The 14,928-nt window shown below is 38.9% G+C and overlaps 1 protein-coding gene across 4 annotated transcripts in view; it reads left to right on the forward strand.

Annotated features, from left to right (window-relative positions):
- Positions 1 to 14,928, forward strand: part of dot1l (DOT1-like histone H3K79 methyltransferase) — a 29,779-nt gene that overhangs the window by 6,847 nt on the left and 8,004 nt on the right. For 2 of the 4 annotated variants that reach the window (XM_055046947.1, XM_055046956.1), the window contains exons 2-26: positions 1,006 to 1,049; positions 1,182 to 1,256; positions 1,433 to 1,496; positions 1,808 to 2,036; positions 2,133 to 2,227; positions 3,660 to 3,722; positions 3,817 to 3,872; positions 4,387 to 4,466; positions 5,984 to 6,052; positions 6,130 to 6,236; positions 7,557 to 7,598; positions 7,687 to 7,782; positions 8,084 to 8,309; positions 8,440 to 8,553; positions 8,788 to 8,879; positions 9,018 to 9,119; positions 9,644 to 9,781; positions 9,885 to 10,010; positions 10,779 to 11,209; positions 11,288 to 11,384; positions 11,917 to 12,063; positions 12,241 to 12,283; positions 12,716 to 12,931; positions 13,019 to 13,317; positions 13,458 to 13,663. In XM_055046947.1, coding sequence (XP_054902922.1) covers positions 1,006 to 1,049; positions 1,182 to 1,256; positions 1,433 to 1,496; positions 1,808 to 2,036; positions 2,133 to 2,227; positions 3,660 to 3,722; positions 3,817 to 3,872; positions 4,387 to 4,466; positions 5,984 to 6,052; positions 6,130 to 6,236; positions 7,557 to 7,598; positions 7,687 to 7,782; positions 8,084 to 8,309; positions 8,440 to 8,553; positions 8,788 to 8,879; positions 9,018 to 9,119; positions 9,644 to 9,781; positions 9,885 to 10,010; positions 10,779 to 11,209; positions 11,288 to 11,384; positions 11,917 to 12,063; positions 12,241 to 12,283; positions 12,716 to 12,931; positions 13,019 to 13,317; positions 13,458 to 13,663 — 3,257 coding nt within the window. Of the gene's footprint in view, positions 1 to 1,005; positions 1,050 to 1,181; positions 1,257 to 1,432; positions 1,497 to 1,807; positions 2,037 to 2,132; positions 2,228 to 3,659; positions 3,723 to 3,816; positions 3,873 to 4,386; positions 4,467 to 5,983; positions 6,053 to 6,129; positions 6,237 to 7,556; positions 7,599 to 7,686; positions 7,783 to 8,083; positions 8,310 to 8,439; positions 8,554 to 8,787; positions 8,880 to 9,017; positions 9,120 to 9,643; positions 9,782 to 9,884; positions 10,011 to 10,778; positions 11,210 to 11,287; positions 11,385 to 11,916; positions 12,064 to 12,240; positions 12,284 to 12,715; positions 13,318 to 13,457; positions 13,664 to 14,928 lie in introns of all 4 variants that reach the window. The other 2 variants (XM_055046929.1, XM_055046936.1) reach the window with 2 other exon arrangements.

Here is a 14,928-nt window from a genome sequence, read left to right on the forward strand (position 1 = left end):
CTGCGTGAGGCAATCCAGTGTATGTGCTGAATAATGCTGTATAATATTCTGAATGCAGTTGTCTCTGCAACACCCATCTGTGCAATATTTCTATCCCAGAGTACTGCTTGGATGTGATATTTGGCAGGATTTCAGATGCTGCGGTGCATACTGATAATATATTTGGCCATCTGGATGCACTCATGCTGCCTTTAATGCCCACATCTGATATATATTTTTAGTGGGCGAGATACCAAAACTCACAGGGTCTGGTGGGGACAATGTGTAAGTAAGGAAAGAAAAGAGATGGAAAGGTATGGATTAATAGTTCCAAGTGTCATATTCATAGTTCTGACTGATGCTGACTGATCAGAGAGGAAACTTTGCCTATCTGGTTCTGGTGATCTGGTGTTTCAGACAGATTTGGACTCTTTGGATGGCCAAAATGGTAACTTTCAATTCCCTCCTGTTATCTGCTAAATGAGCCTTTCGTTTTCTTTTCTTCTTCTTCTTTTTTTTTTTTTGAAGGTTCTTACAGCTGTTGTTCTTCATTTGACTCAACACCTCACTGATATTGAGTCTAGAAAATGCTCAGCTTTGGTTTTCTGAGATGTTGTTTATGCAGCTTTAAGTTTTGTTTTGCGGGGTCACGCAGCGTTTATAACTCAGAACCTCGATTTCGGTAAAACAAAACGTTCCCAAGATATCAAATCTGTCCTCAGGAACTTTTTAGTTATGTCTGAGGTGGCTGTGTTTTCTGCTTCGAGTTTCTGTAATGAGAGGATGAATCAGACATAATAGATGTTTTGGGCATGTCACTCTAGTTGCAAAATACTATAATCAACCTCCCATGTTTTGTATAATTAATACCCTTATTTTTGTTTGGACTGTTGTTTTCTTGAGCTTTTAATTATTTTCTGCTCATTTCAACGCCGGTAATTTGTGATCCAATTAAATGTAGTATCTCAAATAGAGTGATGTGTCATGTTGGGGGTTTTATTATGCCTCACTGCCTCTCTCTTTCAGGATAAACACCACGATGCTGCTCACGAAATCATCGAGACCATTCGGTAAGTGACATCGCCAACAGTCCCCCACCCACTCACTGAACACTCCCACGTTCTCCTGATCAGCTCAAGTGTGACGATCAATTTAGTGATAATCTTGTGTGTGGATGTGTGTGGGTGTTTTTTGTTTTCTAGGTGGGTGTGTGAGGAAATCCCTGACCTCAAACTTGCAATGGAAAATTATGTTCTCATCGATTATGACACCAAGAGGTAAGTCTTGGTTTGCATCACTTTCAAAATTTACACTGATGTGAATTAAACTAAACCCTTGATATAAGCATTAAATACCAAACAGTCATGCTAGCTACACAGAAGAGAAGCTGAGATAAACTTTGTAATCTCGCCATCATATGACGACCATGCTACCCATGTTGTCTTTCTTGCAGCTTTGAGAGCATGCAGAGACTTTGTGACAAGTACAACAGGGCCATTGACAGCATCCACCAGCTGGTGAGTATACATGTGGGAACTTTCTCACTACCCTGTACGTGGAGCGAAAGTATTAGTCACAAGCAGGTGGGGAATATCGTGTCTGTGTGTTATTGCTTCTTTCAATCTCAGCTGTACCTGAGTGTTATCTGATAAATTTCCCCTCCCCCTGTTAATATTCGAGTTTCAAGACTTCAAACGAAATATCAAAGCAATGACTCTTTAGTGTTTTTTGTTCATATAGTTTCAACACGTGTCGTATTTTTAGACACTGAATTGTTCTTCAATCTGATCTGTGGCAAGTTAATCGATTAAACAAAATCTGGTTGCAGTGGAAGGGGACTACCCAGCCCATGAAGCTAAACAAGCGTCCTTCCAACGGGCTGCTGAGACACATCCTACAGCAGGTGTACAACCACTCAGTGACCGACCCTGAGAAGCTGAACAACTACGAACCCTTCTCCCCAGAGGTGTATGGAGAGACCTCATTCGACCTGGTGGCTCAGATCATCGATGAGATGGAAATGATGGAAGAAGACACATTTGTTGACCTTGGCAGTGGTTGGTTTAGTGATTTACACATTGCTTCATTCAACGAGTACACTGATTTTAAACTTTTAGTACATTTGATTAAGCATTGATTCGTCTTGTTTACAGGAGTGGGGCAGGTGGTGCTGCAGGTTGCAGCAGCAACAAACTGTAAACACTACTATGGAGTAGAGAAAGCAGACATTCCAGCTAGTTATGCAGAGGTAACTGTGTAATTAGCACTCTGTTCATATAACTTTTCAAATGGGGGGGAAAGAAGGTGACTGTTTTGAATAAGTTAATTTAAGAAATTAAATTGAAAAAGTGAAACTCCTGTTTTCAAGACTCATTACATATGAAGAAATATATTTCAAAAGTTTAATTAATTTAATTTTCAAGATTATGTCTTGCAGCTTATGAAAACTCAAAATTCACTCAGATAATTTGCATATTGCAGCAAACCAATAAGAACTAGATTTTTATACAGAACATCCAGACTTCTTTTGCATAAATTCCTGTTCTGAATCATAAAATGTACTGAAACTTCCTGGTAGACTGTTGCTCAAATTTTAGGCTTAAAAGAACTTAGTGGACTAACACCAGATAAAATGGCTCCCCATGTCATCACTGTCCAGAAATGTCACATTGGACCTCAAGCAACTACTCTTCCTCCAGACTCCGAGACTGTGATTTCCAAATAAAAAAAGTCTATATTTTCTTTCTTCTGAAGAGGATTTGTAGTACTTAGAACAGTCCACCTCAAACTCTGGCTCCAGCACAGATTAACAAATTGTTTCAATATTCTCTGCTCTGAACCGGTTTTGTCAAGAACCAGTGGAAGGTTTACAAAGACAAGCAGCTAATAAAAATTCTGAGTCATGTTTAAAAATGTTTTGTCTCGTGTAAGAGAAAAGAAAATACATTGTGCTTTAAGAAGAACATTTTGGATTAGTGTCAGAATAACACAATATCACCATCTCCTCTCTTCCTGCAGTTTATTTTGATGTTACCCATCGTTGATTTTAAGTAGGTCAATGCACCGCATACAGCTGCTCTCGCAGTCGATACTATTCCCTCAGTCTATAAAGGTCATTTCCAAATAGGTTCTTAAACTCTACTTGTTTTTTCCTCATCAACAAGTGGTTTGAATAAGTCTTGCTATAAACTGTTTGCATAACTTCTGTTTTCTGGTGCAGATGAGACATCAGCTAATTGGTGTTGTGAAGCTTTTACAAACACTCTTGTTGTTTAAACTGTTAATAAAGTAAAATAGTGATGTTAGGGGAACTGTCTACAGCCAGCCTTTGAAAAATAGCGATTTGTGCTATTAAAAGACTGGATGAGACTATTACAGTGACACAATGATGGGCCTCTGAGTCAGGACTTGGCAGTTTCCTTAGCAAAAGAGCTTCTTCAAAGCTCTTTTGTAGAAGCTATTTTACCTCTTTTGTAGAAGGTATTTTTCTTTTGACTGTGGCCTAAACAAAGTGTTTCTGGAGAAAGACACCTCCTAATTGTTGTAAAAGTTGTTCAATGACTGGCATCTTTTTAATAGAAATTTGACTGAATTTAGTTTACAGAATACTAGTTGAAGAATCTTGTTTTCTGTCTGTAATCTATTATTTTTAATGATTTCGAGATGGTTTCTTTTCTCAGACCATGGATAAAGAGTTTAAAAAGTGGATGAGATGGTATGGGAAGAAGCATGGGGAGTACACAGTAAGTTCTATGCTATTTGTTCTACTTCACAGATTTAGATTTTTTTTTTCATTTCCAATATGTATTCAGGCTTTTTTGTATTGTGTTTTTTCAGCTGGAGAGAGGTGATTTTCTATCTGAAGAATGGAAAGAAAGGATAGCCACCACAAGGTAAAGCTCCATACAGGGTTGCTCACAGACGCTTTTTATGTTCAATATAAATATTAATAATTCAACAGAGGAGACTCCTTTTCACTTTACAAGGAAGTCTAACTCATTCCTTTTTGAGTGTGGAAAAGTTAGGGTTAGTGTTCAGATTCTGGTCATTATATTTATTTGTAATTTATGTGACTAAATCTCGTTAATAATTTTTGTTTACATACATGTGGACAAGCTGGAGTGATCGTAATTTATATTTGAAACAGTTGTAGATTTTTGTAATAACATGTAAGCTTGTTGTTTTTTCTTCTTGTTCTCTTCTTTTGTGATTATTTAGATCTCTTTCCCACTCAGAAATAGCTGGATTTAACAGTGTCTATTAACACAGTTTTTTTTAGTCACTCTACTCTGTGTATGAAATGATGACCATTACGATGTTCTTAAATCTCTTCCAGGAACGATTGATTTAACTTTTCTTTGTATGGACTAAAATTCTAAACTATGTACTTCTCTGTCTGTTTTACAGTATTATTTTTGTGAATAACTTTGCCTTTGGTCCAGAAGTAGATCACCAGCTGAAGGAGCGCTTTGCAAACATGAAGGAAGGTAAGTTCTCAATGAACCCTTTGCGGACAATGATGAGCCAGAGCTTCCAAAATCGACTATTTTTCAACATTTATTTTATAAAAATCCGCGCTATTGTACTTAAAGTACCGACTGACAGCCCAAAAGAGATTACTTAGCTCAGATCGGGACGGTATAGACAGATGAAGACAGACCGACTCTGCGACATCGACGGCCTCTACTTTTGCGCTCGCGTCATGAAAGTATCAGACCTGTCAGTTTTCAGAGACCGAGGTGTAGTCACAACTTAAAAGGTCTGTTTGTTAGTTTTTGTTCAATAAACATCAGAGACTTTTGCTAAAAAATGCTGGCAAACAAGAGAAAAGACAAAGCAAGATCTCCCAACATTTTGATTCTTGTGGTAAAAAAGGATTTTGACAGCAGATTAGAACGATTCGAAGGGTAAGTTTATTTTCTTTACAACAAGCAGTTTTGAAGTCTGTGCTCCAGTGGGAGCTGTTGATTGAAAAAAAATCTGTGCTGACTTTCTTCAATTGGGCAGAAATTGTTCGACAGATTTATGTATCAATCGACACTTTATTGACTCCATAGCTATACATAAAGGTGAGAAATTAATCTGTGGCCAAAGAAATGCATAGATGCAATATTTATAAATTATATAGATATTAGATATCTATATGTTATTGTTATTTTCATGTGTAAATGATACTCATAGATGTTTTTATGTCCAAGCTCAGCTGTATACTGGGAGAGCAGCTCTCTAGAGAAAAGAGTGATAACGTTCCCCTCAGCAAACAATATGTATCTGATTTTGTACTTAATATTTTACTTAAATATACAAAATAGGTTGAATGTTCCACTGCTTTTGCAACTCTGCGACTCAGTTGAATCTGTTTAGAGCACCAAAACAATTCATTCACTTAAGTCCAACTGTTTTTTTCTAAAGAAATTTGCTCTACCCTTAAAACCAAGTTCTGTTTTGTAAAGCCAAACATGTGCTCAACAACCTGGAAGCAAAAACCTGGTATCTTTATTTATAAACATTTTAGTTTATTTCTGCTAATTAACTCTATTGACCAATCTTTATATCCATCTGAAGTTCCATCTGTAAATATCTAGTGATAAATAACGGGGATTCGAAATTGGCAGAAGAATTTACATCTACAAGCTAAATGTTAATCTTTTGTTTTCATGATTATTATTTCCTGAAGAGTTCAGTGTCAAGCAGTGGAATGTTTCTGTCCAGCATTCGCAATATGCAACATTATTTGTGTTCCTCGTGGTTCAAAAAGGCAAAGGAATAAAGATGTATGTTTAGTAAATATTGGCTATGTAAGTTAAAACAATGGATGGTGTTTTTTTAACCATATATTATTTTACTAAAGCCTTCCGTGTTTCAGCAATGTTGAAATGCTGTCTGAACTGTGTTTCCTGATTACTAATTTCTATTTTGTGTTTCCCACACTGCATACACTGCATTTATTTAATTAAATGCACACACTTATTATAGTTGCATTTTCTTTCTCCTTTCTTTCCAGGTGGCAAAATTGTGTCCTCCAAACCCTTTGCACCTTTAAATTTTCGAATCAACAGTCGAAACTTGAGCGGTAAGATTTCAGCATTTAACACTTCATTCATTGTTCTATTTCTGTTTTTGATTACATGTGTTGCTTCTGTGTTGCAGATATTGGCACAATAATGCGCGTGGTGGAACTCTCTCCATTGAGGGGCTCGGTGTCGTGGACTGGAAAGCCGGTTTCCTACTACCTTCATACCATAGACCGCACTATAGTAAGCACCTAATGCTATCGCTTCTCTTTAATTGCAGGACAGAAAAATAGATATTGAACACTGAATATTGGAGTAGTGCATAATTCATTAGAGCCAATGAATGGATTGAGCCCAACACAGAGCCATCTTGTGTTTTATTCTGTCACTGGTCCTGAGAATGAAAGCAGTTAAAGACCCAATGGTTTTCACAGATTATTGCTGATCAGAAAGCCGTCTGTTTGCCATTTCAGCAACTTGTTAAAGCCTAGTAGAGGGTGGAAAAAGCTGTTGTTAGTGGCATTTTATTTTTACTGGCTCATAAATCCCATTGTAACTGTGAATTGGCTTCAAATTATGAGACAATTGTTACTTTTTTTTTTTTTTAAAGGCTAATGGAAACACTGATAGACCACATTGTCCCTCCGACCCCCATTCGGCACAGAGAAATATATTCTGTCAAGGCGGTTCTCCCTGCATTTTTTTATGCCTCATTAGGTTATCCTGAGCTATTTCTGTAGCTATGCTGCTATAGGCTTAGGCTGCTTAAGGACAAACTAACCACTTTTCCTCACTTTGCTACTTTCTTCTTCTACTCTCTCACTTGCTTGTATTATTTGCTGTTATTTCAACTGTCTAACTTGATTTTTTTTTTCTCTCAGTTTTTTTTCTCTCTCAATAGAAGCTACATCTTCTCCGGCCTTCTCTTTGGCTGTGGTAACCTTCCTGGTTGAGAGCACCAGCTGAGATAATGCTCCCAACAACTAAACATTCTTCTCCAATTAACTGTTTACTTTTCATCAACATAGACTGTAACCCTGGATCAGAGCTTCTGTTTTTTGTGTTGTATCTGCTCTGTCCTCTCAAACCCCCAGTCGGCCATGGCAGATGGCCGCTCATACTGAGCCAGGTTCTGCTAGAGGTCTCTCTCTGTTAAAGGGAGTTTTTCCTCTCCACTGTCACTAAACGCATGCTCAGTATGGGGGATTGCTGTAAAGTCAACGACACAAAACAAGCGCTTGCCTACTGTCCAAGAAGAGCGAATGCTGCAAGTCAATGACTCGATGCAATCTGCTTGGTTTCCTTAGACAGAAAACTTTTTCAAATTAATTCAAATAATGATCTGAACTATTTGAGATCTATTAACAGATCAATTAATATGTATGGAGGATTGAACTGAAAGGACGGTTTTTGTAGAGTGCCTGGAGACAACGTGTTATGAATTGGCAATGTACAAATAAATTAAATTGAACTGAAAAGAAACACCAACATTGCATGAAATGAATACTTGTATAAATAGTGACAACATATTTATCTAATACCTATATCTGCCTTGTGTTTCAGCTTGAAAACTATTTTGCCAGTCTAAAGAATCCTAAACTCAGGGTGAGTTGCACCAGAATATTTGAGTTGTTTCTCTATTTGCAGTATCTTTTTTCTTATTAAATGATACATTGTTTGTACTTTCTGTTAGGAGGAGCAAGAGGCAGCTAGACGACGTCAACAAAAGGACACAAAGGACAGCAAAAGCAATAACACCACCCCCACAAAGCTTAAGGAGCAAAACAAAGTAAGAGCAGTACCCATTTTTATTATGCCTGTCATACCTCTCTGTCAATCTACTGGACAAGTCTGGGTCTGAGCCAGGAAAATGTTAAACCCCTTTGGAATGAATGAGATCACAGGCCACAAGCCAAGCCTTCTTGTCTAACATCAGTGTTTGACCTCAAGCATAAGAAAGATCCTGGAAAAATGGTCAAACATTTGGATTAATGGTTCAATCTACAATTTTGTGGAGTGTCTCTAAACACTTTATGTGTAAATCATGGAAGAGTATCGCAGGACTCACATAAATCTTGGTCTGTGTCCAGCAGCAGCAGGACTCCGGTGGTGAGGAGGAGCGCCCTAGCCTGGTGACCGTGGTCAAACCCCCTCCCAAACCCCGAAGAACCCGGCTGCTGGCCAAAGGTCGCAAGCTAAACAACAAGAAACGTGGTCGACCCAAGAAAGCCACCCCTGCTGCTGAGAAGAATAAGAAGAATCAGAGCGCATTAGACCTGCTGCATGCTAAGACCCTTTCTGCAGCACCACCTCAGGGTCAGTGGGGTCACACATCTTTAACACACGATGCACATTACTTTAGCAAAAAAAAAAAAAAACTATCTAATGAAAGTTGTAATAAAAGTAAAATAATATTAGGCTCAATTGCAAATGTTCTTGTGTATAGATGCATACCGGCCACCTCAGACTCCCTTCTACCAGCTACCTCCCAAGGTCCAGCACTATAATCCCAGTCAGCTGCTGATGAGCCCAACTCCTCCGGGTCTGCAACAACTACTTGGTAAGCTAATAATGACACACACATTATGATTTGAAAAAGTTTATTCTGACTTTTTTTTTCATACTGGTCACTTTTATTCCCATGCTACTTTTTTTAGATGGTTTCTTTAGCGTTCTATAAAATGTCCTTTGAAGCAATAGCAAATAACTGTCCAACGAGAGTGAATTTCTTGAACCGAATTGCAAAAAAAATTAATGAATTTATTATGTTTTCTCTGAACTCTCTGTTTTCCAGATAACATCAAAGTCCAGTACCTCCAATTTATGGCTCACATGAAGACTCCTCAGTATCGCTCCAATCTGCAGCAGCTTTTGGAGCAGGAGAAGGTAACTGGTCATGCTTGGAGCCATTCTGCATGTTTTCATCACTGGCAACAAGAATCTCCCTCGACTCATTGACTTTGGTGTAAAGGTTGATATTCCACTTGACCTCAAGCTTGTTTCCATCTTCCTCTCTTTTCCCAGGAAAAACACAGGGATTTGTCAGGTCAGGCAGAGCAGCTCCACTTGGTGTGTCAGTCTCACAAAGACAAGATTAAAGGACTCTTCCAAACCAAGCTAGATGAAGTATGAGCATATTTGAACTCATAATATTTTGATGTTCACAGTAATAATCAATTTTTTTGTCCTTTCCTCTACTTTCTAATGTTTCCAACAAAGCTGCATTAAATTGTCAATTGCATGTTTTTAGCGATGCCTTTAACGCGCCCTAAAAACAAGACCTTGGTTTGATTATAATTAAACAAATTACTTTCATTCATAGAAGGGCTAAAATGATTAATCATGTTTAATCAATTATTGAAATTATGTTCAGCTAATTTAGCAACCCATTAATGGTTAAGTGGAGCATACAGATTCAAAAGATAAAAAGCCATTTGATGAATAATTCTTAATTGCAGCCCTAAGTTATAGTGAGAAAGACAATGGAGAATTCACATTTAAGGGTGTTTGGACTAATGAACTGAAACATTCTGATTCCTAGAATACCTAGAACGAATACTCCTCTTTGCTCCGGCTATTTCAGGAGGAAGACTTGTGCTTGAAACTAATGCAGTATGAATTATATATTTTCTTAATCTGTTTGTGAACAGCTCAGAGTCAAAGCTCTGACTGTGGAGGATCTCATCCAGGCTCAGAAGGAGATATCAGCCCACAACCGTCAGCTAAAAGAGCAAACCAAGCAGCTCGAAAGAGAAATGGTTTTCCTGAGGGACCACAGTCTGCTACTGGTGAGACCTCAGAGTCTGTTAACCTTGTTTTAACCTCCATTAACTCACAGGTGCTGTTTCCCAATATATCAGAGGAAAACTCTTTTGTGCTTGTTACTTTCAGCTCAAGTCTCGATGTGAGGAGCTGAAGCTCGATTGGGGATCTCTGTGTTTGGAGAGTTTGTTGAAGGAGAAGCAGGCTTTGCGCAGACAGATTTCTGAGAAACAGAAGCACTGCTTGGAGTTGCAGGTAAACGCCACACCTCAATATTTGGACTTCATTTTCAGCCGATAGAATGACTCCCCGTTTCACCGTCCTTCCCAAACACCTCCTGTCGTTCTATGTTTTTAGTCCAGAAAAATAACTTTTTAAGCTGTGTGTTATGTTTGAACACAATCTAAACAAAGATGTTGAAAGTCAGACTTGGTTAGACTGACAGCTTTTATAATGACAGCTTTTCAGCCATATGTAGACCTCAGTAAACAATGTTACTGTTTTCATTTTTTACATTTTAAAAACCTAATTTGCCTGTTTGGACAGAAAATCTCATTTAGTCATTTATGCTTTCATTTTTATTTGATTGGGAAAAGCACATAGAGTTCTAAAGCAACCACTGCACTGCGCATTGCTAAGATATTAAATAGACTACACATTAAAACCTGACATGAATGTACATTTGTTGGTAACTTCTTAATAGATTTTCTAAAAACAATTAAATTTACAATACATTTCAGGTGAGCAGGTAATTAAACATTTTAATACACACTTTAAATAACAATGTTTACTCATCCTCTATTTGTATTCAATGAAATGGTGATTGCAGGATAATTAACATTATAAATGTTTAATATTCTTCAGCTTCTGTTTTAAATTTTCACATTTCTGTGAAAACAAGTCACTACATGACTTTTCCTTTCTTATCTTGTTTTTTAGCTAAGCTGTAATTCCATCAACAGGAATGTAATTGATGGATGCATGTTGTCCTTCCTAATGGTTCCCCCTGCTGCTTGTTTCCAGATTAGCATCGTTGAGCTGGAAAAGAGTCAAAGGCAACAGGAGCTGCTGCAGCTCAAGTCCTACAGCCCTCGTGATAGCTCCCCCTACAGGAAGAGTCTGGAGTCACGAGGCTCCACCGACATGGACTCTTGTAGGTTCGGCCTGTCGTCGGCCCCAGCAATGAACGGCATCAGCCCGGAGCTTTCGGTCAACGGGACAGGCTCGCCATGTTTCGACCGGGCTAACGGAAAGGCAGAGCTTTCTCGCTACCTTCCCATCTCTCCGGACCACGACGCGGTGGCCGCCCCTTCCGAGGCGCGACAGAGGCAACAGAGCTCCTCCCAGCCTGATTACACTCGCTTCTCACCTGCCAAAATTGCCTTACGGAGGCACCTCAACCAAGACCCCACTGCCTCTGCTCACTTGAGAGGATCGAGCCTAATGACACACAGGTGGGCTTCTCCTAAAAGCTTACACGGAATAAGAAAGATGTCGGCCACCTTCTGAATTTATCTCTCTATTTTTTTTAGGGAACTGGGAGGTGTTAACTCCCCTCATGGAGCCAAACAAAACTGTCCTTCTCCCAATTCATCTGATTCTCAGTGTAATGTGAAAATCTCCGATAGGGTAAAAATTCAGTTTCTCTGTTTATTTAATTGATTTTTATTTGTGGCTTTTCAGTTTTTAACTATTTCACTCTTTTTTGTGTTATGTATCAGAATTATACAATATCTTGAAATGGAGTAATATTTACTATCATGAAGCAGGAAACATTTAGTAATTTATTAGATCGATGCTGTGTCTTCTAGACTAAGAGTAGATATTTTAAGAATCATTTCATCTGCCACTATCCTGCAACTTTCAGATTTTTCCGTTCTTCTCAAATACCTAAATCAAATCGCTGAATTGACGACGTAAACTGATTGTTGGAGCAGGAAATATTTGTCTTGTAAATGCTGCCATCTCCTGACTCAAAAATGCTTTTACTTCAGTTGAGCACAACAGTGAAAACATATTGACAGTAATATTTCTCCAGTTTTTAAAGCTAGTTTTACTTGAGTGTTGGAGAGAAATTTAAATTATTCTGCCTACAAAAAAAAATACTTTGCATTTGTCTTCAGTAAATGAAACTAAAATGATCTTGTTTGTTGTTTTCCAGGTGGGTAAGGAGAGGAGTCCGTCAGTTCAGGGTGACAGCATCACTAGCCTTCCCATCAGCATCCCTTTGAGTACTGTCCATCCCAGTAAACTTCCAGTCAGCATTCCGCTGGCCAGTGTGGTGCTGCCCAGTCGGGCTGAGAGACTTGTACGTTTTCTCAATTCGTACATTACAATACCTGGATATCTCTGCCCAACTTTTGCTATAAATAATGGTTCACTTTCAAATAGTTAATACATGTGTTATGAACAAAAAAAGTCCATGTTCAATTGCTACTGTTTACAGTTAGTTTAAATATTTGTTTCTTTTTTTTTGTCCTTTCAGAGAAATACTCCCAGCCCTGTGTCCCAGTCAGGTCAGACCAATGGTAAGGATGATTGGATAATCAATCAGAATTTTTGTTCCTAAGCTATTGATAACTTCAAGCTTTCTAAGTGTTTCTTTATAGCCTTCCTGACATTTAACTTACCAAAACTTGTCCTTACTGTGATTACATTTTCTGATGTAAAAACTTGAAACATTAAGTCTTCTTCACTCTGTAGTAACGTATACAAAGAAGAGTGCTGACAGTGCTACCTGTTAGTTAGCTTGGAAAACTCTTAAACCTTTAGGTTTTTGAACAGTGGGTCAAAATTGCTGAGGTTGTAAAGTTCTCAAATCTGTTTTTCAACAGATTTGTACTGAATTATATATGTATTTATCAATTTGAATCTGATGTGGCATATCTTATTTCATTTTGGAATGTCTTTTAGATATGTTCTTTGTTTGGGTCTGACAGTAGACTGTTCCATCTCTGCAGGATACTCATGTAGCTCAGGGCTAATGAATGGAGGTCCCCACCCTGAGGACCACAATGGTGCTTCTTTATCACCTCTTCCACACAGCAACAGTCCTTTGACAGGACCAATGGGTCGAGGTGGTCCCATCCAGAGCCCGTCACTGAGCACAGGAGGGGTGCTCCACTATGCCGATGGACCCCCCAGGATTCTCCCTGAAGATGGAGCCGAGCGCCAAGGTGAAGAATCCGACACGGATCTGCAAGACGACGACCCGCTGAGGAAGATTTTCTCGTCGTCTTCATCTCCATCTTTCTGTCCATCAGGCAACGGGAACTGTGTGAATGGAGGATCACGCCTTCATCATCACGCTGGCTCGACCAAGCAGGGATACCACAGTAACCATGGGAACCACCACCACCAGTCTCCGAACACGCAGCACGCACACACGCCAACACACACGTCATCCTCCCACAGCTTTGGCTCTCAGGAGGGGCGGAGGCGCGGGAGGAGAAAACGCGGCTCCACCGGGGCGGCGGCCAGCGGATCCCCGAAGAGACGCTCCTTCCCTGGGGTCAGCTCCAACAGTCACTCAACAGGATCCCCACTCAACATCAACTCCATGGTGAGTCGCTAACGCACCTGGAAACATGAAGTTGTAATCCTCATACTGTGGTTGTCAGATTGAACTTTGCTTTAAATGAAATTGTCTGTCTGAGCTCAAGTATCTTTTTTCACTGAACATTTTCTTATTTACCTGAACAGGTGAACAACATCAACCAGCCCCTGGAAATCTCCGCCATTTCTTCTCCAGAACAATCAAGCTGCAGCCCCCATGGTCCCGACCTGGACCAGCCCCCCATCTTGAAGAGAGAGCGCCCCCTGGAGCTCAATGGTAATGGCCGATACTCGACCACTCCCAGCTCGGATGATGAGGACTCTGGATATCCCCCGGACAGCTCCAGTTCCCGGTAATGTAGCGCTTCAGCAACGACCACAAATGTTGCCTGAACTGTATCTGTTACAAGATGTCTTCCTGGTCCTGGGTTTAGTTGCAGATTTTTTCTTTTTCCCATCATTTCTCCAGGTTTTTTGTTGTTGTTTGCTTCTGCTGAGAAAATAATTGTTTTTAACAAATAAAAATTGTTTTTTTTATTATTATTATTATTGAATATGATTCAGTTCTGGTTAAAAGGAAAAAAAAGACAAATAAGTAAAAACATTTATATATTTTTCTGGTTACTGAGCACTTTAAGACATCTCCTATAATGAAAATTCGTCACACTCATTGCTTAGATGTGACTTTTGACCCCCTTTTTTTTCTCCACAAAAACTGCATTTAAATCCTACAGGAAGTGGGATCCTTTCAATGCACTCTAATCTTCAGTTCTTATATTTCAAATTTTACATAAGCCAGATTACCCACTGGGTCATTCTAGCAGATTCTTTCTCTGAAATCAGTGTAGAGTTTTCTTGGCTTTGTTTTGGGACTATTGTGTTATTCGGAAATCCGGACAGGTTTCATCTTCAGATTCTTATCGAGAATATCCTGGTCGGTTCTCCATTCATCCTCCTTCGCTAACAGGAAGTCTGCCAGTCCTGTATGCTGCAACACAGCCACATTCTGTATGTTCCCATCTGCAGACGTCACTTCACTGGTGATTTAGGGGAGATGAGCAGAAGCGGCCTTTCTTCTTGCATGATGTGTTCACTGAAATTCAAACAGCTTTGGATTCATTTGCCCAGACTGTGCTTTTCATTGTCAAATCTTTCAAACAAACTACAGCATTTAAATCAGTGACAGAGCCAATATTACCAGAAAAAAAAACATCTTAAAATTACATGAAAAGTCATTTTAATGTAAAAAAAAAGGCTTCTAGAATTATCTAACCTAAGCAGCTCGATTTGAGCACTTTTGTTTGTGCAAGAAACTGTCTATTTCCATTGTTTTAAAGTTTTAATATACTCATTTGATGCTAATGTATGAAAAGATAAAGTTTATCCTTATCTGTAAAACCGTAGTTCATTCTCCAAATGTTACAACTCTGTTCTTGTAATATTATTAATTTATTCTCGTAATAAAAAAAATAACCAGGCCTCCCATATTCCATCTGAGTTCACCTGAATTCTAAGTCCAAATAAATTTAAAAGTAAAACATGGTTGTCAAACAAGATGGCTGCCCTAGGCATTCTGACATCACTCTGAACTTTAAAAACCCAAGGAGTGCATTGGTGG

The sequence above is a fragment of the Poeciliopsis prolifica genome, unplaced genomic scaffold (assembly GCF_027474105.1).
Source record: "Poeciliopsis prolifica strain line A6 unplaced genomic scaffold, Auburn_PproV2 SCAFFOLD002, whole genome shotgun sequence".
Taxonomy (NCBI): domain Eukaryota; kingdom Metazoa; phylum Chordata; class Actinopteri; order Cyprinodontiformes; family Poeciliidae; genus Poeciliopsis; species Poeciliopsis prolifica.